Below are 27,232 nucleotides of genomic sequence, written 5' to 3' on the forward strand. Positions count from 1 at the left end.
CCAAGAACAGGCAGTGTATCTTATAATATACAAGAACGGCGAAAACCGGTTTGGAAATGAGGAAAATGAATATTTAGGGATGTGATCTCTAATTGAACACCCTCACACAAGTCGACGAAAAATATGTGAAACAACTGGAATAAGTAGAGTATCCAAAGAATAATTAAAAATTACAAATTCCATCCGTATCGCATTCAACTACATCAACAGCTTTTTGAAGAAGATTATGGTCGACGACTGAATTGTTGTTAATGGGTTTTAGAAAAGTTTGGTGATGAAGAAAATATTTTCGATTGTATGCTTTTATCCGAAGAGTCAACTTTCCATAACAACGGATTAAAATACGGATATAACTTTCACCAGCACAGATGATCTATTAATGTGTGGGGTGGAATAATTGGAACGCAAGTAGTAGGTCCTTACTTTTTTGATGGTCATTTGAACGGCGTCATGTTTCTCGGATTTATTAGGGATAATTTGCCTATGCTGTTGGAAAGTATACCTCTTAATATTCGTCAACGGATGTGGATGCAGCTAGATGGTGCTCCTGCACACTTTGATAGACGTTTTAGAAACGAGTGATAACGACCATATCCAAATAAATGGATAGGACGAGGAGGTCCACAGAACTGGCCAGCCAGGTCTCCGGACCTTACAACAATTTTTTATGGGGTTATATCAAAAGTATTGTTCACGATACACCGCTAACGACACCTCGGGATATGGAAGTACGAATAAGAAGAGCGTTTCGTTCCATATCGCATTTGTTATCTAGCGTTCGGCACTCATTTCAAGAAAGAGTTCGCCGATGCATCGAGAATAATGGACACCATTTTGAGCATTTATAGAAATTAATAAACTATTTAAGATTCTTAATTTTTCGATAAAATGACTTCAATAATGCTGTTTAACTTTTCATAACAATAATGGGTGTTCCATTTTCAAGATGAAAAAATTACTTATGAGTAAAATATAAAAACGCTTTTTGTGTAAAAACCACCAGAGATAGGTATAGGGAACCCTAATATATTTTTGAAGGAAATCTACTTCTGCGTCAAATCACGCCACCAAATACGGGTTGTTCCGTTCACCTTTAAGCAATTATTTAATTAAATGATTGTCCAAACTTTGAAGCAACTTTTTTCGCCACTCGGAATACTATTGTAATCAAAATTTCATGTGGTAGTTAACTTAAACCCCTGAGCTGAGCAGTACATTCAATCACGAGCAGTTCGTTATACGTTTCAGGGTAAAAACAATGTTTAAATTATGGTCTGTATTTTTAAATATCTCGAAATTTCTCAGAAACGGTCACTTTTAAGTATGGAAATATCATAGTAATTCACCTTTATTTTGTCTATAGTATCTAAAAATATAAAAAATATAGAGTGTTCTATAAGACAAAGTATAACTTTGGTATGTAAGTGTATATTTCAAAATAATTTTGGAATATGCTCCTCATTGACCCACATATAACTGTGCTGAAAGTTTTTCCCTTACTCTCTTCATTTCCCGTAGAAATACCCAGGCGAATGAATGTGGTGGGCCACCCTGTATACACACACACACACACGTATATATACATATACCATAAATACATCTAGTTAATTTCACAATATTGCCTTATCTACTATAGTCTTAAATTATTTCTACAATGTGTTATTGTGTGATAGTCAGGTAAATCTAATAATTAAAATATTATTTTAACAAGCTATATAGTATACTATTAGGTATGGAGGGCTAGAATGTATTTAGAAAGGAAATAAGCTCGTACAGGTATATTCCTGACAGTTCACATCACTGTGGACAGCACAAATGTGCTGGGCTGAATTTTCTAGTGCATCGTCTTTTGACTTTTTCTCTTACACATGAGAGGTTCACAAAAGTAAAACGTACAATACAGAAAATAGAAGCCGGTAACGTTTTCTCAAGGAGTATTGTAGATTATATAATAATGAAGAAAAAGTTTAGGTTAGGACTGAACGAAATCTCAACTTTTATACCACCAATACACGAAGAACTTTCGAAAGATTTTCAAGGAACTAGGTATGAATGTGGTTTTTACAAGTCATACCATAGAGCCTTTTAGGAAATCCAAAAGACAAAGTCGACAATTCGGAAAAGACTGGAATTTACGAAATCAAATGTAAGGACTGCGATGTAAAATATTATGGACAGACAAAAAGATATATTAAAATAAGATATAAGGAACACTAAGCACACTCAAATTATGAAAGACCAGTAAAATCAGCAGTCGCCCATCATATCTTGCAACAAACCATTCCATATACTCTAGTTCATTACGATTAGTTAGACACGTTAACAACAACAGACATCTAGATGCTTATGAGAGTGTAGAAATAAGTGAACATAATAATATTATGAATAACGATGTTGGACCGATATCTAATAGTATACTATATAGCTTGTTGAATTGAAATTTTGATTATTAGATTCAGCTGACTAGTACATAAGACAATATTGTGAAATTAATTTAAGGCACTTAAGACGCAGGTACCCAGAAGAGGTATTTATGGTATGAATAGGGACAACATTATTAGTATATTCAGTTTAATCTTCCTCTTGAAGATGATCACTTGGTTATCGAAACACGTGTCGAGGTGTTAAAATAACGGTTTGGTGTTGGGAAAAAAACTCCAGTAATATAAAATAGGAAATCAATTTCAAGAACGATAGAGGGCAGACCAAAAATTCAACAGTTTTTCGAAGTTAAACTTCTTTACACGCCCTTGACTTGGGAAGTAAGCAGGGAATGCTTGACGAGAGCGTTACGAAAAGTGTGATCGGGCGAGGCGAACGGAAGTTGAGAGGGAGGTATGAGTTAGTGAAGATAGAAAGATCGTGAGTTACTTTTCGTATATTACTGTAGAGACAAGAGAGGGAGGTTCCAGTTCACATACACGATCGAGTAGGCTCTGAAGAATTAGAAGAAAACTATCATACGTTGCCAATAATTTCAGCAGGAGATTTCGATGTTAATTCCTCGTCTGAAGATGGACAACTCTTCTACAAACTTTCTACAAAATAAATCAGAAATACAAATGAATATTAACCAAAATGAGCCTACCATATTGATGCAGTTTTCTCTATATAGCTTTCTAATTTTCATTCGAAAACATATTTATCTCATTTCTCATACCATAAGCCTATTGTCTCGGACTTAAAATCAACCACAGTAATTAGTAATGTATCCGATAATGAAAAAATTCAAATAATAAGTAAAATATTACTGGAGTTATATCTCAACACCTCGACACGTGTTTCAATCACCAAGTAATCATGTTCAAAAGGAAAATTAAGCTTAGTTGAGTTCAATCTTTATCTTGAATAGCCCTGAGGCAAGTGTCTTACGGCGAAATATAGATGTCTACCAGTGAGGATGACTGTGTTCCATGTAAGTGAAATGTTTACTTTTCATTTAGTGTATTGTGTAGGAATCCTGTGAATGATGTCTGATTCAACTCTATAACGAATGTTTGGAATACAAACTGAGTAGATAAAAATGTTTGTTTTTTTTGTACAATTCAGTGTTCATATAAAAGTATTCGTTTCAGAAGAATTTTACTTCGAAGTAATTCAATGTTTATATCAAAGTAGCTGTTTCAGGAGGGCTATTTTTTCGAGGTTCTGCTTGAAAGTTACTTCTTTGCATGATCTACCATAGGATCATAGACGAGTGACAAAGGAAATGGCAACAGAAAAATTTGAAACTAACTGAATCCTTCCAAAAACTAGATAACATCAGGTACTTTGTCGACTACGTATTGGACATGTAAAATTTCCGTACGATTATGTGACACAACATTACCAAAAAGCATGAATTTGGAATACTGAAATAACTACTAGAAACTCTCAGTTGACATTCCTGACAAATAATATGTTTCATTAAATTTGGAAATAACGATCATGTAATGTCATATAATTGTAACGTAGCGCTAATAACTACTGGTTGATGCGCTCATTTTGAAATTGAAAGAACTTTGAAGTTAAAGAAATAAAAATATTCATATTGAGTAAAGGTTATTTTATTTATTGTAGACTACACTGTACAATCAAACTCAATTCCATTTCGATGCTACACTGACAATACAACACAAACACTTTAACTGAAACTTCGAGCTAATACTGGAATGTCTATATAAGAACACTTCGTACTACACTATCAACTAAACTTCTCGATCTGCGTGTCGAAAGGATAGTTTCTGAAAGTTTTTGGAAGCTACGCGATATCTAGAACAATCGCGAAGCGCAAGTCGAGTTGATCGACAGGGAATAATCTACAACAATATCCCGTTCCCTGAGGTTGTTCCCCATTACAATAAGGAATATCACCACCTATATAAGGACTCAGTCGCTCTATGTGGACAACTTTGGACTTGCTTCTGGGTAACAATTGGATTCTGTACATCAGATCGTTCATTTTTTGGTTATCAAGTAAGTTCCTTGCAATTTGGAACAGAAACCCCGTTGACGTTGGGGTTGATTCAGCTACACTTCATCGCCCTTCTTGTAGCTCACCTGCAGCGGCTTTGTGTCAAATCTTATTCTCATTCAGTCGCTGGAAAGCTGCAATTTGGATCTGGAAAATTTGTGTATAATGTCCAGTATCTCCTTGAGATTATTCACATACTCTGGAATGAGTACCTCCTGAGATTCATCGGATGGGCTGCCACATTACGTCTATCGGAAGCTTCAGTTCTCGACCAGTTAACAACATGGATGGTGTGTAACTTGTCGCTTCATGCTGGGAGCTTCTTTATGCCAACAGAAAGAGAGGAAACCCATTATTCCCAGTATCTTTGGTTTTGAAGAAAAACATCGATTGATAGTTATTTATGTATGATTGATGACTTGTTTATTTTATGGAAATTCATGATCACTTTAATTAAATGATTAGGAACACTTTTGTCTAATTTCCACGAGTTATTCTATTTTCACAACCGGTTTTGGGTTTTCACCATTATCAAGTATAAAACTAACATGTGAAATCTGAAAACTATGTTATCTAGGAAGTTTTTAGGTAAGCTAGAAGGTAGTTAAATGAACAAGGGTGCCAACTATAAAATTCAAACTTGAAGATTATAGGGGTTCTCAAACTCATTAATTCAATAGTGGAGACCTACATAAATCGAGTTGCTTGTTGAGTAATATATAATTTGAGTTTTCAATTGATTTCTTAATTTCCACGGCTTCCAACAAAATCATTTTCTTCCCTTTTTTACATATGTGTAGGAGTTTAAGGTTATTTTTACTTATCTTGTATTTTGATTCTTGTAGTTGTTTATACATTGTAGATTTCTACCGGTTTGGCCTATATATATTGCAGAGCATTCGCCACACTCTATTCTATATATACCTGATTTTTTCATTCTATCTCGCTTGGGTTTTGCATTGAACAGAGTTCTGCTCAAATTATTATTACTTATAAAATCTGTTGTTATTTTGTATTTAGAGAAGTAATTTTGAAAATTTTCTGAAAGTTTACTTGAATAAATGATGCTACTATATTTACATGTACTGTGTTCCCTGCTGTTTGTATATAATTTAATTATAAGTGTTTTATGAGTTTTATCTGATATTATCTTTTCTATTAGAGAAACTGAACATGATTGTTTACCGCAATTTGGTACGTTGCTATTGGCCGAAGTGTTATTACCTGTTGATGACGTTACATTGCGTTGCACTGTTGCCACCTGAATATCTTTTAGTATGGGATTCCAAATCCGGTTAAACGTTATCGCCTCCTCTTTTCTGATGTAGTTTTCCGTGAGTTTATGGATTTCTATGGCTTCCCGTATAAGCCGACTGTGGTATCCATGATCGGGTGCAAGTAGTTACACGTCTTCAAACAGTATCGTATAATCTCCTTCACTAAACGCGTGTTCTGCTACTGCCGATTTTTCTATATGACCTAATCTACAGATTCTCCGAAGTTCATTTAGCCTTGTACACATGTATCTTTTGGTGGTACCGATATAAACTTTTCCGCAGGTGCATGGTATACGATATACCCCCGCAGCTGATAGTGTATCTCTTTTGTCTTTCGCAGATCTCAGGCTTTGTTGTATTTTCCTGGTGGGCTTGAACACTGTTTTTATGTTATGCTTCCTCAAGATTTTTTCGATTCTGTCTGTGACCCTAGGGATGTACGGTAGGAGTGCACGTGCAACCGTTTGAGTTTCCTCCCTATTTTGACTTGTAGAAGTCTTCAGTTTCATGGCCTTGTTGATCTCGGTTACACTGTATCCATTCGATCTTAAAGCCACTCGAAGATGCTCTAATTCTTCTTGTAGGTGTTTCGGATCACATATTCTACGGGCACGTTCTGTCAGGGTGTTGATAATTCCCCGCTATTGACTCGGATGGTGGTTCGAAAGTGCATGCAGATATCTGTCCGTATGTGTCGGTTTTCGGTACACTTTATGTATCAGACTTGTGCCACGCCTTTCGACGAGTACATCTAGAAAAGCTATTCGTTGTTCCTATTCAGTCTCCATGGTGAACTTGATGCTAGGGTGTTGAGCATTTATGTGGTCTAGAAATAGGTTCAGTCTGTCCCTCCCATGTCTCCAGGTAACGAAGGTGTCATCCACATATCGTAGCCAAATGGTTGGTTTGAAATCAACAGCGTCGATTGCCTTCTTCTCAAATTTATTCATGAGGAAGTTGGCTATCACTGGGCTGAGTGGGCTTCCCATCGCTACGCCGTCTAATTGCTCATGGAAATCTCCTCTCCATGAAAGTAACTTCCCTTGAGTCCGACAATATCATTAGGAAACAGGTTGGCTATCTCTCTCAAAGAATCTTTCAGCGGGACATTGCTGAACAAGGAAACAACGTCGAAACTGACCAGAATATCACTTTGCTCCAAGGTTATATTTTTGATTTTTTCCGCAGTCTATTGAATCCTTGACGTACGAAGTCGTTTTTTCAACATGAGGCTGGAGGAGCGATGCAAGATGTTTTGACAAGTAATACGTTGGCGAACCCGGTACACTCACTATGGGTCTCAACGGAACTTCTTTTTTGTGTATCTCAGGAAGACCGTAGTACCTTGGCGGGACGGCTTTTGTTCTCAAGATAGTCTTCTGAGTGGTTTCCGACATTGATGATGATTTTATAAGCCGGATGGTATTCCGCAATATTGATTGTGTTGGGTCTCTTTTAAGCTTGCTTTAGCTGGACGGGTCAAGAAGTTCTTCAATTTTTCCGATGAATTCTTCTGTCTTCTCTTGCACTGTGGCATTTCCCTTGTCAGCCGGTAAAATGATAATCGCCTCATCTGAGTTCAAGTTTTTTAAGGCCATAATTTCTCTTTTTGGTATATTGCATTCTCGTGTTCGGACCTTGCGTAGAATATTCGCAATATTACAATATTGTAAAATGCAGTATACCAATTGACCGGGTGTCACCTGAGTAATGTTCAAAGTCAAACTCTTTTGAAAAGTCTTTTTTGGGTTATTTTCTACATTTTAAAATTTTTGTTTGGTAAGAATTGCTCCCACACACGAACTTTCGTGTGGGGGCGTTACTCGTTTCCCGGATGACATGCATTTTCGGTTTCTGCAGCTTCCAGATCAAGCGTAGAAATGTTATTGTTTCTACTGCCGCCAATATTGCTGGGAAAAATTTTCTTCATATTTTTGTGAGGGTAGTTATTGTTACGTCTGAAATGATTTGTATCATTTCGCATTATTGAATGGTGAGTATCATTGTTCTGCTAGTTATTAACATAATAGTCCGCTTGTCTCAAACGATTACACGCTGCCATCAGATCGTCAGCGCCCACCAAGTCACTGCAATATTAGGAGGGAAATGTCTGATTATTATGGATATCAATTGTTGTTGAGTGTAAGGAGGTATCAGGTGCCACACCAATAATATTTGTGAGTTAAAGTAGTCAACCAACGACATTCCTTCCTGATATTTCCTTGCTTCCAATTTCAACATGATACTCAACTGTAGGGTTGGACCCCAAAATTGGCCCAGAAATGAATTCATGTAGTCAGCACACGTATTGGACATGCAGCTGTTGCAATCAAACCAGACTTTGGCGGATTGCCCAAATAAACCCCGTAAAGAAAATTTCAATTGATGAAATGGTATATTATTGAAATCAAAGTAAGCTTCAACGTTGCTTATAAAATCGATTGGATGCCAATCTCTTCCGTTATTTAAGATAGGTAAAACCCTTACATATTCCAAATCCTGCAAACTACAAATATTTCCTTGAACCACTCTGTTTGACTGAAAGTTTTCATATTGCAATATGTTAATTTCAACAAGATTATGTTCGTTTTGTATATGATTTTGGCTACTGATATTCAGTAAACTGTTTGCTACAGTCTGAGTTAAACTATTTGGACAGTTATTAATATAGTTATTTGTGGGTGACTCTTGTCTATGATTTTTGGAAAAAACATTAGAGCAAATTTGTTCAAAAGTCAATGGTACTGAATTTTTGACAGGCGGTGTATACTGCTTTGGGTTTGACCGATGTGAAATAGTAGGTAGAAACGCAGTATTACCTTGAATTTCCGCAGTTTTTATTTTTGCTGCAAAAAAGCATTTGTATTTTGATATTTGGTTCTTCCCTATTTTGTGGGAAATATTCCGGATTTCTTTCTGCCTGTAATGAATTCAATTGGGAATTTTTCAAAGATGTGATTAGCAGTGGTTGGGAAGGAGAATTTGCTGCTGATTAACACTGGAAGTCACAGCATTCTGGAAATTAACTTTCATATCATGCCTGGTTACTACAAACTTCCTCATACAGTATTGTTCCCGAGTAGAGAGGTCTGTATCCTACGGGAGAAGGAAATATTAAGAGTAGATAGTTGTTGGTTCAGAGATGAATCATAAACACCTTCAGGTTCTGGTGTAGGTGTTTTCAGTTGTATACCCACGACAGAGATGTAAACCTGCCTAGGATCCTATGCGACTATATTTCAAGCGAAAATATATGCCAGTGAATTGTGTGCGGAGAAATTGGTAGAATCCAACCTCATACATAAGGCAACAAAAACGACTCTTCTCAATAGGAAGACTTAGCAAATTGTCTATTATCTAGATTCCTGGAGATACTGGCCTAGAAGGCAATGAGACTGCTGAGTCTCTTGCAGAGGAAGGTGTTGCAAGCAGCTTCATTGGACCAGAACCTGTCATTGGCATCGCTTTAATCTTTGCCAAACAAAAATTGAACACCTGGATGGCAATAATTTTCATAGACTTCTGGCAAAATCTTCCAGGATTGGCTCACTTCAAGGCGTTCGTTCACCCTTCGAAGCTTGAAACCAAACAGTTATTGGACTACAATAGGGATGAACTACGATGTCTAACAGGCCTTCTTACAGGTCACTATCGTCTGAATCGTAATATGCAGAGACTCGGACTATCGGAAGACAGTGTATATGGCTTCTGTTTGAAAAATTATGAAACAGTAGGGCACATACTTTATGCCTGAACTGCGGCGAACCAAAACAGATTTTCAGAGTTTGGCAGAGCCGCACTCTTACCATCTGACCTGAAAGATTACTCACCATATAAAGGAATCGGCTTGGATAAGAAGCTGTGTTTATTTGTTCGAGTATGAATAGGTGTGTGCCAAAATGAACTCTTACAGGTTGCGATGGAGGGTCGAATAGACCCCCTCAGTTTTACCGCAACCTAACCTGATATTTTTAACTTCATGCAGCCTCATAAATCAGTTTTGTTTGCTGACGACTGACACCACGTTTATCCTCTCAGGGTGTGACATAGATGAACTCTCAAGGTAACTAATGAAGGGAATAATGTGACAGAAAGTTGGTTCACAATAAATAATCTTCAAATAATACGAGTAAAATCCTAACTTTGCAGTTTCTTGGGAATAACTTTGGTTAGTATCCTGACTTGGAACTGCGACAATAATCTGTTGAAAAGTAAATTAGGTTCAACAATATTCATTTTACGTCAATTGGGAGATGTAAGTAGTCCCCATATTCTAAAAACAAGTTTTTTTTTCTTCTCCACTCTTTCATCAACTATGGTGTAATTCTCTGTGGGAATTCAATAGGAGCTGCAAATATTTTTAAAATTCAAAAAGAGTTATACGAATCATCAATCACTCTAATTATAGAGAACATTGCCAACATTTTTGAATAAAATTTAAGATAATGCCATTACACACATTATACATATTAGTTGAAATTCACAAAAAATCATCTGATATACATAACTATAACACACGGAATGCCAATTCAGTTCGAACAGAACGATTCCGTTTAATGAAATCTCAAAAAATAGCCTGGACCTAACCTGGATTATTCGTTATAATCGTCTTCCTTATGAATTTGAAATTTTCAGTCAATATAAGTTTAAAAAACAGTGAAAATTATAATATTATTTTTCATTCCATTAACACCTGTAATAAAAAATCCGTCCACTACATTAGAAAGGCCGTTGAAAAGACCTCCAAGTACCCCAAAATCCTCAGTTAATAAAACGCTAGCACCAAAACAAAATGAATTGACCAAACCAAGAACACGTTCTTTCAAATACATCGAAAACATTTGTATCTTTTATATTATATATTTCTATATTTCACGTTATACAACTAATGCCTAAAGAACAAAAATTATAGACTCGTGTTAGGTGTATTCAACTTTCCTACTATATCTAAAATATCCAAATATAGTTTCAGAATCGAAATCCTTGATTTTGATTCTGAAACAATAGAAACATTAAATTTACAAGATTACTTAGAGTGTAAAAATGTTTTGTGGATGTCAACAGATACTTTAGTGATAACACAACACAACAAAGTTTTTGTTTCGGGGTTGAAATTAGATGATTTTAATGTATTTGCACGTGTTAAAACCGAAAACCATAAAAATTATATATTAGCTCTTGTTTTCAAGATATAGTATCATTATATTATATATATGTATATTGAGTTTTCAACAAATGAAATATTTCATCACCAACAGTTGGTACACATGTTTGTTTACATAACACCCCTCTCATCAGCTGTTCTTAAGTAGAAAACATAACCTATGTGAGTTTGTCAATTGTACGCACGTGGTTGCTATTGAAATTATCGTGTGAAGTTGATTTTTAATTAATTTAAGTGCTGATCTGAAATGCCACGAAAGTGTGTGAATTCTGTCGATAGCTTTTGCTATATATGTGGTGAAATAACATTTAAGGCTCAGAAACGTAAAATGACACCTATCGTTAAGACAGCCTATGAACATTATTTTGGTGTGAAAGTTGGGGACCAAGATAAATCATGGGCTCCTCATATATGTTGTAATTCTTGTTCCGTCATATTGCGAGAGTGGCTGAAAAATAAAAACCGGGCAATGGCTTTTGCAGTACCTATGGTTTGGCGTGAGCCTACCAATCATACAGACGACTGTTATTTCTGCTCAACTCCTCCCATTAAGCAAGGTTTATCTATGAATAAAAAAGGAACGGTTAAATACCCTAATCTCCCATCTGCTCTTCGGCCTGTACCACACTCAGACAATTTGCCAGTCCCTTCTCCACCCCATAACTATGAAATTTTAGAGGAAGGTGATGAAGAGAAGAGAAGTTTAGAAGGAGCAACCCATCCTTCTACATCCTATGACCCTGATTTTGAGGTAAGCGATAGGTCTAGTGATCCGCACAGAATTAGTCAAGCAGAGTTGAGTGACCTTATAAGAGATCTTCGCTTGTCTAAGGAAAAGGCTGAGCTGTTAGGGTCAAGACTACAACGGTGGAATCTTCTAAAACATGATGTGAAAATATCTCAGTACAGACAGCGTGAAAAAGATTTGCTTCCTTTTTTTGAGAAAAAAGAAAACCTCGTAGTTTGTTCTGATGTTAATGGTTTGATGGACTGCTTGAATTTGGATCACACTCCATCTGAATGGAGACTGTTTATAGACTCTTCAAAACTAAGCTTAAAAGCTGTACTTCTGCATAATGGAAATCAGCTACCCTCTATTCCTATAGGTCATGCAGTTCACATGAAGGAAACGTATATAAATATGAAAACACTTCTCCAATCAATCAAATATGAACAACACAAGTGGCACATCTGTGGTGATCTGAAAGTCTTTGCTATACTCCTAGGAATGCAATTAGGGTTCACCAAGGACTGTTGTTTTTTGTGTCTGTGGGACAGTCGGGATAGAAAATCTCACTATAAAAAAATGAACTGGCCTACACGAGACCTAAACCCTAATGAGAAAAATGTAGTTTACGAGCCTCTTGTAGATCCTAAGGATGTTCTCCTTCCCCCATTACATATTAAGTTGGGACTAATGAAAAACTTTGTGAAGGCCATGGACCAGAAAGGACAAGCTTTTAAGTACTTGAGAGCAAAGTTTCCCAGGTTGAGTGATGCTAAAGTCAAGGAAGGCATCTTTATTGGGCCTCAAATCCGTGAAATCGTAAATGATCCTGCTTTTGACATGATTTTAACAGGAAATGAAAAAAGAGCCTGGGAAGCCTTTGAGGGGGTTGTACATGGGTTTTTAGGTAACAAAAGAGATGATAACTTCACAGCATTGGTTAAAGAGCTTCTTTAAGCTTACCACCAACTTGGATGTAACATGTCCTTAAAAATTCATTTTCTTCACTCTCATCTTAATTTCTTCCCACAAAACTGTGGAGCTGTGAGTGACGAACATGGAGAAAGATTCCATCAAGACATTGCCTTAATGGAACAGAGATATCAGGGCCGTTGGAATGAAGCAATGCTTGCAGACTACTGCTGGTCTGTGTGTAGGGATGCTCCAGAAGTGTTTTATAAAAGACAAGCTAAACGACAGCGATCTTACAATGAATCGGATGGACTTAATTGAAATTTGGTGGTACAAACTTCTTTTATTTGTGAAAACACTAAGAATAATGTTTTTTTTATTAATTTTGTACTTAAAATATTCTAAAAGAAACATAACAATATTGTTTTATGTACTTTCACTTTTCACGTATAGTATAACTACTCTTTAAGATTAAGTACTGTGTATCTCAAAAACCAGAGCTAATAAAAATTTTTCATTGTTATTTTCGTCTTTATCACCCAAAAATTAGTAGAAATTGACTAATTTAGTGTAGGAAACATTCAAAAAATATTTTTTTGTTGTGTTGTGAATTAGTCGGGTAGTAATAAGTATACTGTAATATCATATAATTTATATACATTATGGATCCTTATATAAAAGGATACAAAAATGATTCGATAATTGCACAAATTATTGAAAATGTGAATTAATTCAAATTCAAAGAAAAAAATAGACTCAACTGTATCCATTTGAATATCCGTAGTGTTATTAAAAATAAAGATGAACTATTGATATTCTTGAGTAACTTCAGTGAAAAATTGTACATCATTATTTTACCTGAAACGTATATAGTAAATGATTTTATAATAAAGGCAATCTCAACAAGAATAGAGTTATAGTATAAGCTAAAGAAGAACTTGATTGCACAGATAATATTAAAAATATTGGTGACATCAAAATTTTACGAGTAATTGTCTCGATGGAAAAACATTAAAGGTAAATTTTCGTTATGCCCTTTCCTGAACTTTGAAGGGCCCTAACTTTTTAAATAATGGAGAGCGCCGCTTTTTTCTTTCGGATTCGTAATCTACGCATCAAAATACGTAAGTACAGTCAAAAATTTTTTCAAAATCGCCGGGTGTCCAGATAACGAAAATTTACCACATTAAATTGCATTAAGCGCCATATACAGAGCCACAAGTACCTGGCCCAAAAAAATTCAACTTAGACTTAGCTGAGTATCTTCAGCTTTCAATCAGTGCAGACATACAAATGATTATTGGAGATATAAACCTCAACCTATTATCAGATTTTTCACGTATTGAACGAATTGTTCCTCTAGATGATTTGTATTATCAGATTGGAAAATTGTTGAAGAATATAATAATATCCTCAGTACCGAAGACTTTATCTCATATATTGATGAAATTCCACGACCTAGTGTTGGAACACGTTTGGACCATATTTTTATAAAAATAAGAAAGGAAGTGAACTCACTATGATATATTTTCAAAATAAGTATACGGACCATTATGCAGTCGGTGTTTATCTTGATTTAGGAAGAAAGAGATGCCAAAATAATGTGAATAACAGAAAATATATCAACTGTGAAAAACTTAAAACCGACTTGAATTATAGCATAACATGGAATGCTGTCTATGAATCAGAAAACTCAGAAAAAATGGCTCATATCTTCACCAATACATTGAAGTATCTGATAGAAAAAATACTGTTACTGTTAGGAACAAGAAACAAAAAAGGGGAAATAAAAAGTGGATTAGCCCCAAACTAGTCCAAATGATAAACGAAAAAAATGAAAAATATCAAAACTTGTTGAAATATCCAGAAAATGAAACAACAATACTCCACACTCACAAATAAATTGTGTAAATCAATAACAATTGCAAAAAAAGAGTACACAAAAAAAATTATAGAGAAAAATGATAATAATTCCAAAGAATTTGTAGATGAAATATGCAATAAATCAAAACCTGAAACACAAATCCCAAAAATAAGACTCAAAAATGGAACAGTAACTGATGATGTAACTGATATATGTAACTCATTCAACAAATAATATGCCTCACTTGTAGAAATATATGCGAACAGGGTTATTGAACCAAAAAACTACAATATTCCAAAACAAAAGTTGGGAAATTCTTTGTATCTTTATGAAACTGATTCAAATGAAGTACATGACGGAACTGAAATCACAAATTCACCAGGGCATGACGGAATTCGCTCGGAAACTTTGAAAATGATATATGATGAAATCGGCCGATACTTGATGAAAATCCATAACTAACGTATTCTAAAAACACTTCATTGTGTGGTTTTCACTAGATAGTTTTACAAAAACGCAACATGTGTTTCGCCATACAATGGCTTCCTCGGGCGCCCAAGGAAGCCATTGTATGGCGAAACACGTGTTACGTTTTTGTAAAACTATCTAGTGAAAATCACACAATAAAGTGTTTTTAGAATACGTTTGAAAATGATTTCCATTGACCATTCTCATCAATAAATATTTTGAAAATGGTTGTTTTCCTAAAGTATTCAAAACGGGAATAATCAAACCATTGTACAAAAAAGGGAATAAAATAGATATGACTAATTACAGACCAATTACACTGATTTCGAATATAGTAATAATAATTGAAAAAAGTATCAAGAGGCGCCTTATGAAATTTACAAATAAATATAAACTGATCGCTGATGAACAATATGGATTTACGGACGAAAGATCGACAGAAGTTGCAATATATAAACTAACATCACAAATTTACGATTCTTTAGACAAAAAGATTCCAACAGTGTGCATTTTTATCGATCTCTCTAAAGCCTTTGATAAAGTGAGTCACCCTAAACTTTCTGAAAAACTGAAAAACATTGGTATTCGCGGAAAGGCGTATGAACTCTTCAAATGTTATTTGAATGATTGTGAACAGAGGGTCAGGATAGGTGATACAATGAGTAACCCGGAGACTGTGAGCTTTGGGATACCTCAAGGAACTGTGTTATGCCCCGTTCTTTTGACAATTTACTTGAATGAACTGCTCCTTCTTGATACAAGAGGTAAGGGATTGAGCTTTGCGAACGACACTGCCATTTTATACACAGGATCTACGTGGGAACAACTCAAGTTATGTGCAGAAGGAGATTTTCTAGCAATCGAAAGTTGGTTTCGACAGAACAAACTCAAAATTAACTTCGATAAAACGAAAAACTTAACATTTAAGTCATACTCCAGTAAATTGCCTGATATTGGACAACTCAATATCAACAATAATTACTATATAACTGAAAGTGACTCAATTAGATATCTAGGGGTAACAATTCATAGACACCTTCTTTGGGACTTACACATAAAAGAATTACAATATCTCAGAAACTTCCTAGACATGAAACATTTGAAAACCCTTTATTCTGCATTTGTTCAGTCTCAATTGTCATACGGGATAATTAGATGGGGAGGAGTTAAGATTGTTATTTGGTGAATCTTGATACAATTCAAAAGTGGATTTTTTAAAAATCGCTGTTAGTCATTGTAATTTTGATATATTTATGACATTTTGGATAAATCTGTATAAGACTGGGTACAATGAGATACTAGTAGTTAACAGAGCAACTTTATATTCTTTATCAATGAAAAAAATGAAGCAAAAATGTATTCAAAACTTTGAAAATTATACGTTCGAAATACTCTTAGTAATCATTTAACGGTTAGAATTTTTGTAAGAATCTTCTGAAACCGCCTGATAACACCACTAAGTTGGAAAAATTGAATAATAATTGAAGTAGCTGCAAGGATGTACTAAATTTTTTTTTAACTGAAAGCAGTTGGGCACGAAACCTGAAATGATGATTACTTCCCGAAAGGCAATTTTAATTTCGTTTGAACAAGTATCGGATCTTCATTATCATTCATTTGTTTTTCACCCAAATTCTGAAAACGTCTCATATCGAGCGGATAATTCATGTACAAAACTGAATTTGCACATAATGCTTTCAATGGTATCACAGGAATAGTTTCTAGAAAGTTTTAGGACGAATTCGCCTACAAAAGATCCTTTGAATAATGCCCTATATTTATATCTCATCCGCAACAGCATTTTATTATTGCCCAGAAAACGTAAATTTAAAAAATTGCACAGAAAAATCGACATAATTTCTTCAACTTCTTTCATTCAAATCAATCAACTGGCGAATACGTCAAAGAATTTGGGAAAAGAGTGCAAAAAGTCATTGAGAAGACAAACGAACTGAACTTTTTGAAAGTTCCCTTCAACTGTGAATAAACGGAACAAACAGTATTAAGTAAATGAATTTAGCGGGATCAAGAATCAAATTGAATTCGATTGAGTCCTATACAAGTTGAAGTGATCTTCATGGGTTCAGTATAATTTGTTAAAGATGTTTTTTTTTCGAATTCACTCACCTAGACCGCCTCGTTGCTGGATCTTTCATCACCATTACTTCTGTTATGTCCCCGTATTTACTGAAGTATTCTCGTAAGCTCTCTGAAATAAAAAATAATTTGAAAAACTCATATAACTGAATTTTTATAATCTAATTCCACATTTCTAATATTCCAGTCGAATCTTCATTTCAAATTATTCATATTGTCATGAGTTCCCTTTATAGTTGGTTCAAGATGTATTTCATGAATAAAAAAGTCTTCAAAGTGAAATAACCCAAAAAATTACCAACATGAAACTTCCCTTGAATTTCGTAAAATTTATGCTGTCTATCGTTTCACATTTCTTTCGAATTCACATTTTTGACCCTTTATCAAGTTCAGTGCACTGAAGAATATTCACATGAAATCATCCAAATTGCTACATAAAGAAATAAGTGAAAGAAATAATAAAACAATAAATAAATCAGGCGCACACAACTCATAATCATGTCTGGAAGTAAATACTCAAATTATTATTTATGACTGATGATGGTATTGGAAATGATTCATTCACTGCCACTGCCGTGTTAATAAAAACAGATATCAAGGTCATTAATTTGTACTTTCCAATCGAAAATCATACATTCTTTATTATTTTCCAACAAAAATGCATTATTATAATGTTTCATGTCACTAATTAGTGCATGGCCTATTCATATGATATTGAGACATTAATTGATAACATGACAGTTGATATCATGATAACGTTATCTAGAAGAATATTCATTACGATATTATGAGCTCATTATCTACTTAACAGGCCAATATCTTACAGATCATGTCACTCATCGAAAGGATAAATGAGATTGCAAGCCAGTCAAAGCTAGCTCAAAACTATCTGAAAGAAGGACTTCCGGATTTATTTTCCGGAAATACTTTCTCGTAGAAACTGTCAGTATTTCTGAATTCATGTAAATTTTATCATTTCAATTTTGGATTAGAATAAGTTAATACATAGTTCAAGAACATCTGTTCACTGGTGCAATTATGCATCAGTGAATACTTGGAACCGAAATCCTCAGATAAATTATTATTAAGAATGTTTCGTTTTTTTATATTGTTCAAATTCAGAACCCTTTTGAAGCGGATACAGATTCATCTATATTATTCAAACAATAGCATTATCGATTCTAATAAATTATGATTCACATTTCATAACTTTGGTTAATACAAGACTTCTATATCATATCTTGCCCAGAATATACCTACGAGTATATTGTTATCAGAAAAGATTTGCACCTCTAGAAATTCGTCTTTGTTGTTGCTAAGTTCATCTAGTTTTTTCATTTCAATTTGAAACGGATTCGGATTTTCAGTTTATGGACTTATTTTCTCTTCTACCGGTTGATAGATCGATGCCCTCTCAAGCTGTACATACCTGAATTGGAAGTTTCTATAAAAATATGTTTCAATTGTTTGTTTATATAATGAACAAGATCACACCTTTGTCTTGAATAAATATCGGTCACGGCACACCAGCAACAATTTTGGGAACTAAGTGTTCCGTTCAATGTGAAAGTTGCCTCGTCTTTGATATCAATTCTCTCCCACTTGTAACCAATACGAACTTTGGCTTATTTATAAAGATGGAAATTATTTTGGTACAAAATTCTTCCTTCAGTTTCGCTGCCGACCACTGTATTTTCAATAATACTCCCAATATTGGTTTTTTCGTTTTCAACAACGCTCTAACAAACACTGAGTTGTTCTTCCCAATTGTACCTTATTGAATTAAATGATTTCTTGAACGATTGAACAGAGAGCCAGTTTCTTTGAATGTTTTCAAAATTCTTTTTACGGGACTATATTCATTATTCCTTCCTGGATGCCGATGATTGACAATAGAAGAAACATCTCAAAATAGCACATTTTCATCATATGTACGGAAATGTGTACATAAAAATCTGAAAAGGCAATATTTGACATTACTATGCTACAGTTCAGTTGCAGCGATCAGTTGTAATATTTTCTTCTCGAATTGTTTCTATATGTTGTTTGATCCAAATCATTAACTGAAAAATAAGAGCACATGTGAAGGATGTAACGTGTCACGGATGAAAACACACAAAGAATCTGAAAAATTATGAAGAAGAAGAAGAATTATTTGACATAAAATATCTGACATGAGAGAGATTAATTGTCAAAACACAAATTGTAGAAATTGCAATAATATTGTTGTAAATCATGCCCTAAAGAAAATAACGCTGGCCGCCACTGGTAGCCATAAACCAATTGTAACGTGGCGGAGAGCACGCTCAGTTCGACCGACATTTCGCGGCTGTTTGCACCTAACCGATGGAATTTCCGACGAATATTCCACCGACTTCGATGTAATTTCGGAAAATGTTTCAGCCTCTTCGATTGCCAAATATAAGCGCAATCCACTCGCTCATTGGGACAGTCAAGTTGAAGTGACAGTGCGGTACGCGAAGCGATCTAGTATGGTGATAGACATTCGAATAATAGTTGAAGTTTTTGTTGAAGTGTTTGTTGAATTTAAAGTGAAAATATACGTATAAGTAGGAGATTTGAGCCGGTTCTAAGCCTCCCCCACCACTATGACGTATTAATTTTTTTTGTTGTTGTTTAATGAAGTCAAGGCGATGTGACCTTGAAGTGTCCGGTGCATGGATCGTTCAGAATTTTTTTTGCGGTTCTAAGTCTCCCCCCACCACTATGATGTATTGATTGCTATTTGTTGTTGTTTAGTGAAGTCAAGGCGATGTGACCTTGAAGTGTCTGGTTCATGGATCGTTCGGGATTTTTTTTCATATGGGATTTTGTGTGTGTGTGTGAGAGAGAGAGAGAGAGAGAATGCACGGTACAGGATTTCATCATGTGCTTGTCTATGTACAAACATACGTCTGCATACTTTGAAGATCCTCCAAGTAATGAATGCTCCATCGGTGTGAGGCCACCAAGTTAGTAGTGGTGTGACGTCACAGCAGCAGCAACCGTTCAACGGTAAGAGATCAAGATGTTCACTCCACGACGTGTGGCTGAGTAATGCGTATTCATCGGTCTGCCCTCACCTCTCTCGATGCAGTGAAGACTGTGACGTAACGCATCGCTCTATCCCCAGCGGCAACCGTTCAACGGTAGGAGAGCTAGATGTGCACTCCACGGCGTTTGGCTGAGTAATGCGTATTCATCGATGTGCCCTTACCTCCCTCGATGTGGCGATGGCTATGACGTAACGCATGGCTCTACCCTCACTCTCGACGGTGACACGTAGGCGGCGTGGACTGTGATATTTAAGAAGCGGGCGAGTGTTGGTTATGTCAGTTTTCATCGAGTGAGTTAGTGAGAACATATCATAGAAAATGTATTCTTGTGAATGTGGTAAATCTTTTACTTGTAGTGACAACCTTCGTCGTCATCAGCTCCAGAGTTGTCAAGGAGGTCCATCAGTGAAACGAGTGAGATTAGATGACGCTGCAACACCTATGTACACATGTAATTGTTGTAATGTGATGATTCTATTGACTCAAGTGAATTCTCACAATAGAAGTCTGCAACATAAGAATAATGCATGTGTACAATTGAGTGATGGTGTTCAAATTATAAAGAGTGCCTTCAAGCGTCGGATTGCTACATACAGGGTGCAGAGTTTCATTGTTTCCACCGATTACATGTTATTCTTTAATGAAATCAGGCAGAAAGTTATAGAATTATTGGAATCAGCCATCAGGGTTAACAAAATCATCAAAGTGAATATGGAAGTATTTGGGAGTTATATTCTGCAAACACAAGACCTGAAGGAAACCAAATCATTTACCTCTCAGAATAGAACAGTTGATCAATCTACTGATTTGAATTCCTTATTTGATGGATTTCGAAATGGGATTATTGCTCAAACTACAGAATTTCAGGAACGTGATTCAGGTAAGCATTTCTACCAAGTTTTAATTGGATGGATCAGTAATTTTGGTTTGTATTTAAGATTGGACTTGTGAAAAAATCATGTTTCTGGAAGTGAACATCAATAAATACTGCCCGCTCAGTGGATGTTCATATGTGAAGCTGTCTGAATGTATCGAGCGTAGGAAGGCCGTTGTTAATGTCCGTAATGAAGATCAGCATTGTTTTGCATGGGCTATCACTTCAGCACTACATCCTGCAATCGATAGAACGTCAGAAGTTTCATCATATCAGTCATAGATGTAATAGGTATGAATTTTCCGGTAAATTTGAAGGATATTGTGAAATTTGAAGACAAGAATGATATTTCAGTTAATGTGTACGGTTAAGAAAGTAAATTCAAGAAGGGTAAAATAATGTATGAAATAATTGGACTATTACGTTATTCTCAGAGAAGACTTAGGAGACATGTCAATTTGATACTTATCAAGGATGGTTTCGGTAATAGTCATTATTGTTGGATCAAAGATCTTCCTAAATTAGTTTCAAGCCAATTATCGGCTCATGAATATAAGAAATATTTTTGTGATGGCTGTTTATTATATTTTTCTAATGAACAATTCCTATTACGTCATAAGATGAATGATTGTAATCACTTGAGTACTACAACACCATCAACCAATTTCAAAGTCAATAAATATGGGAAAATGGTGCCTGAAAATATAATAAATTTTGAAAACTTTGAGGAACAAATGAAGGTACCATTTGTAGTGTATGCCGATTTTGAATCAGTACTTAAGCCGATTCAAACCACTAAACAAAATCCTGAATACTCGTACTCGATCAAGACATTCGAACATGAGCCTTATTAATTTGCTCATTTGATTAAATGTTCATACAATGATGATTTGTCAAAATTTGTTTCGTATAGGGGTGTGGATGCAGCCCAGAAATTCGTCAGCAAAGTCGAAGATGATTTGAAAAATACTTATGAAAATCATCTCAGGTTTCCAATTCCTATGAATGCACAAACTCCTGAGGAAGAGGAACAGTTTGCTTCTGCCACAAATTGTTCTAAATAAATTTCTTCTAAACAATTCAATGATGGTGAAGTTAAAATGAGGGATGATTGTCATCTCACAGGAAAAAAAAATCCCCTGCTGCTCATTCATCATGTAATTTGAATTTTACATTACCAAATTTCATTCCTATGAATTTTCACAATCTGAGTGGATATGATTGTCACTCATTCATGAAAGAATTGTATAAAAACAAAGATAAAGTGGATGTCATCCCACAAACTGATGAGAAATATATATCTCTCACAAAACATCTCTTTACACACTCCTATACGGATACAGATAGTAGGGTGAAGAAGAATTATTTGAAAATGAGATTCATTCATAGTTTCAGATTCATGCCTAGTTCTTTGGCGAATTTAGGAGCCAATTTAACATCTTATCAGTGTATCGAGATGCGCAAACATTTCCCACAAATTGAAAATTTCAATTTGATGGGAAAGAAAGGTGTATTTCCCTATAGTTTTGTTGATGACATCGACAAACTGAATCATCTAAGACTTCCAACCAAAAATCAATTTTATGATAAACTCAATTGTGAACATATATCAGATAATGATTATAGGAGAGCTCAACTTGTTTGGAATTTGTTCGAATGTCAGGATTTGGGTGAATACTTCGATTTATATTTAAAGTCAGATGTGTTACTATTATATGACATTTTTGGAAACCTTAGAAATATATCTGTTGATAAATATAAATTGAATCCGGCACAATACTTCACTGCACCCGGATTATCGTGGGATGCCATGTTGAAATATACTAATATTGATTTGGAATTACTAACTGATATTGATATGGTTCACTTCTTTCAAAAAGGTATTCGTGGTGGAATCAGTCAATGTAGTGAAAGGAAACATAAAGCAAACAATAAATTTTTACCGAATCATAATCCAAATGAACCATCTTCATTCATTTCATATTTGGATGCAACAAATCTATATGGTCACAGCATGTCACAATCATTACCAACAGCTGAATTTTCATGGTTACCACCTCATGAAATTCTCAATCTTGATATAATGAATATGGATGTTGATAGTCCTCATGGATATGTATTGGAAGTGGATATACATTATCTTCACGATAAACTTCACGATAAACATTCCGATTTTCCATTCTCAGTTGAACGTTTGATACCTCCATATGCAAAATCGAAAGTTCCCAAGTTAATTCAAAATTTAAACGATAAAATAAAATATATTGTTCACTATAGAAACTTACAGCAAGCTGTCAATCATGGCTTGATAGTGATGAACAAACATAGAGTATTGAGGTTCAAGCAATCATGTTGGAAGGAGCCCTATATAGATTTGAATACTGAAATGCGTAATCGGTCTAATAACAAATCTGAAAAAGATTTCTACAAACTAATGAATGATGCAGTCTATGGAAAAACAATGGAAAACGTAGACAATAAAATTACATTACACATTGGGGAAATATAAAAAGAACTATAGGTATATGATGGAATCGGCCGATACTTGATGAAAATCCATAACTAACGTATTCCAAAAACACTTTATTGTGAGATTTTCACTAAATTGTTTTACAAAAACGCAACACGTGTTTCGCCATACAATGGCTTCATCTGGCGTGTCTTTCAACTAATTCTACACATTCAATACTAAATATATATATAGTTTATGGAGTACCTGAAATCAAAGTACCTGTAAACGAAGTACCTGAATTTTAAGTAGCTGATATTTCACCTGAGTTTCTAACGAATTGAATTACCTGCACTTATGTTCCATTTTCACATTTGAAAAAATATATTCAGTAACGGAGAGTTATTGAGTTCTAATTGATCATTCAGTAAATTACCCGAATTCCTGAATCTATTGATTTCTAAACATTCTAGATGATTAAGTTTCAAACTCTTCTCTTCTAAATGTAACACCTCGTACTCATGATTGAACTCGTGTCCTTCTGCTAAAAGATGGTTTGCAAATGTGGAATTGGTCTTTCTATTTACAAAACTACTCCTATGTTTTAATTCGTTGGAAAAATGTTCTTCCTGTTTGGCCAATATACAGTTTTGGACAAGAGCCACAAGTCAGCTTATATACTCCTGATCTATCCGACACCAAAGTTTTGTCCTATTGTTTTTAATAAATTTACTTAGGTTATTATTCGTTCTATAAGCTACGTTTACGCCTTCTTTCTTCAAAAAACGGGCAATATTCCTGTTTGGTTCCCCCACATATGTCAATGTCTTATAACTCACGTTATCGCATCTTGAATATGGGTAGACCAGATCCATGGCTTGCTTTTGTCGTTTTTTGGAAAGAATGAAGCTTACAATATCTACCTTATAACCGTTATTAATCGCGATTTGTTCAATCAAATTCAGCTCTTTCTGGAAATCCCTATCAGACAGTGGAATATTCAATAATCTGTGAAGCATACTATTGAATGCAGCAACTTTATGCTGGTACGGGTGTGTGGAGGAATTATGTATGATAATGTCCGTGTACGATGGTTTGTGGAAAATTGCAAACTCATGTTTATTGTTATTTTTCGTAATGGTTAAGTCCAGGTAATTTATTGAATTATTTACCTCTCTCTCAGTGGTGAATTTTATTGACGGGTGGATGGAATTGGCATATTCAATGTACTTGCCTAATTGCCTATCTGTACCAGTAAAACATACTAAGATATCATCTACGTATCTGTACCAGTACAAAAAATTGTTGGCTAACTGATTATTATGGATTTCATACTCTATGTTATCCATGAAAATTTCCGCCAGTAAGGGACTCAAAGGATTCCCCATTATTAGTCCTTCATTGCATGAAAAGAATTCTCCGTCAAACTGGAAATAATTTTGAGACACACAAATGGTGAGTAAATCAACAATCTCCTGTTTTATCAGTGGATTCACATGGTTTTTGTCTAAGAGACACTCCACTAGTCCAACTCCACTCCACCGCCAACTGAAACAATTGGACTAGTGAAGTGTCTCTTAGACAAAAACCATGTGAATCCACTGATAAAACAGGAGATTGTTGATTTACTCACCATTTGTGTGTCTCAAAATTATTTCCAGTTTGACGGAGAATTCTTTTCATGCAATGAAGGACTAATAATGGGGAATCCTTTGAGTCCCTTACTGGCGGAAATTTTCATGGATAACATAGAGTATGAAATCCATAATAATCAGTTAGCCAACAATTTTTTGTACTGGTACAGATACGTAGATGATATCTTAGTATGTTTTACTGGTACAGATAGGCAATTAGGCAAGTTCATTGAATATGCCAATTCCATCCACCCGTCAATAAAATTCACCACTGAGAGGGAGGTAAATAATTCAATAAATTACCTGGACTTAACCATTACGAAAAATAACAATAAACATGAGTTTGCAATTTTCCACAAACCATCGTACACGGACATTATCATACATAATTCCTCCACACACCCGTACCAGCATAAAGTTGCTGCATTCAATAGTATGCTTCACAGATTATTGAATATTCCACTGTCTGATAGGGATTTCCAGAAAGAGCTGAATTTGATTAAACAAATCGCGATTAATAACGGTTATAAGGTAGATATTGTAAGCTCCATTCTTTCCAAAAAACGACAAAAGCAAGCCATGGATCTGGTCTACCCATATTCAAGATGCGATAACGTGAGTTATAAGACATTGACATATGTGGGGGAACCAAACAGGAATATTGCCCGTTTTTTGAAGAAAGAAGGCGTAAACGTAGCTTATAGAACGAATAATAACCTAAGTAAATTTATTAAAAACAATAAGGACAAAACTTTGGTGTCGGATAGATCAGGAGTATATAAGCTGACTTGTGGCTCTTGTCCAAAACTGTATATTGGCCAAACAGGAAAAACATTTTTCCAACGAATTAAAGAACATAGGAGTAGTTTTGTAAATAGAAAGACCAATTCCACATTTGCAAACCATCTTTTAGCAGAAGGACACGAGTTCAATCATGAGTACGAGGTGTTACATTTAGAAGAGAAGAGTTTGAAACTTAATCATCTAGAATATTTAGAAATCAATAGATTCGGGAATTCGGGTAATTTACTGAATGATCAATTAGAACTCAATAACTCTCCGTTACTGAATATATTTTTTGAAATGTGAAAATGGAACATAAGTGCAGGTAATTCAATTCGTTAGAAACTCAGGTAAAATATCAGCTACTTAAAATTCAGGTACTTCGTTTACAGGTACTTTGATTTCAGGTACTCCATAAACTATATATATATTTAGTATTGAATGTGTAGAATTAGTTGAAAGACACGCCAGATGAAGCCATTGTATGGCGAAACACGTGTTGCGTTTTTGTAAAACAATTTAGTGAAAATCTCACAATAAAGTGTTTTTGGAATACGTTAGAACTATAGGTGCTAGTTGTCTCATATCGCGACCAAATTTTAAAAATGCTCCATTTTTACTGAAAATTTTGTTGCTATTCAATTGGCTAGAGTAAAAGTTCATTATGATAAACCACTGTATTTGGGATTTTCCATTCTGGAAGTATCCAAAACAGTTATGTATGTTTTTTTCTATGGATGTATCAAACAACAGTTTGGAGAAGATGCGTCCTTACTCTACACTGATACCGCCCCCCTTATTCTCAAAGTGAATACAGACAATTTCTTTGATTTTATCAGAAATAATATAAATAAGTTCGATACATCTAATTATATAATGAGAAACCAATTCAATATCCCAGTGACAAAGTCAGTTCTGGCAATTTCAAGGATGAATTCCCAAATGATCCAATAATCAGCTTTTACGGTACAGGTGCTAAAGCGTATTATGTGAAATCTGTTGATGGTGAACTGAAGAAGGCCAAAGGCGTCAAACGATCTGTTATAAAGAATGAATTCACATGTGAAGACTATGAAATAATCATCGAAGAAGGAGGTATGATATTCAGGAAGATAAACTCATTCAGAAGCGTATTACATGATATTTACATTGAATTGAAAAATGAAGTCGCGTTATCATATCACGATGACAAAAGATTCATCATTCCGAATACCACTCGAACTCTTTCATGGGGTCATAGCGATATAGAGTTTTATCGAAATGATCCTAATGACAACATTCGTTGGGTGTCTGAAATCGTTCATTCTTTTTCTCAAGAGAGCGCCTTAGACCAACTAATTGATTTGTTGACTGTTGAGATGAATAACTGAATTATCATTCGAAGCGTTGTTGCTTTTTCCTTCAAACCGGAACATTCATTATTTGTGATTATTTCATTGTGATTTTTTTACATTGAAGTATTACTTTTGTCAAG

At 34.9% G+C, this 27,232-nt stretch overlaps 1 protein-coding gene across 6 annotated transcripts in view; it reads right to left on the reverse strand.

The window, feature by feature from the left end:
* The window catches only part of Rbp6 (RNA-binding protein 6), a 1,483,108-nt gene that overhangs the window by 869,928 nt on the left and 585,948 nt on the right, over positions 1-27,232 (reverse strand). For all 6 annotated transcript variants that reach the window (XM_074170375.1, XM_074170376.1, XM_074170377.1 and 3 more), the window contains one exon: positions 16,993-17,074. In XM_074170375.1, coding sequence (XP_074026476.1) covers positions 16,993-17,074 — 82 coding nt within the window. The remainder of the gene's footprint in view (positions 1-16,992; positions 17,075-27,232) is intronic.

Source organism: Leptinotarsa decemlineata, unplaced genomic scaffold (genome assembly GCF_025532065.1).
Source record: "Leptinotarsa decemlineata unplaced genomic scaffold, Ldec_3_MD MMD2_P_RNA_scaffold_9, whole genome shotgun sequence".
Lineage (NCBI taxonomy): Eukaryota > Metazoa > Arthropoda > Insecta > Coleoptera > Chrysomelidae > Leptinotarsa > Leptinotarsa decemlineata.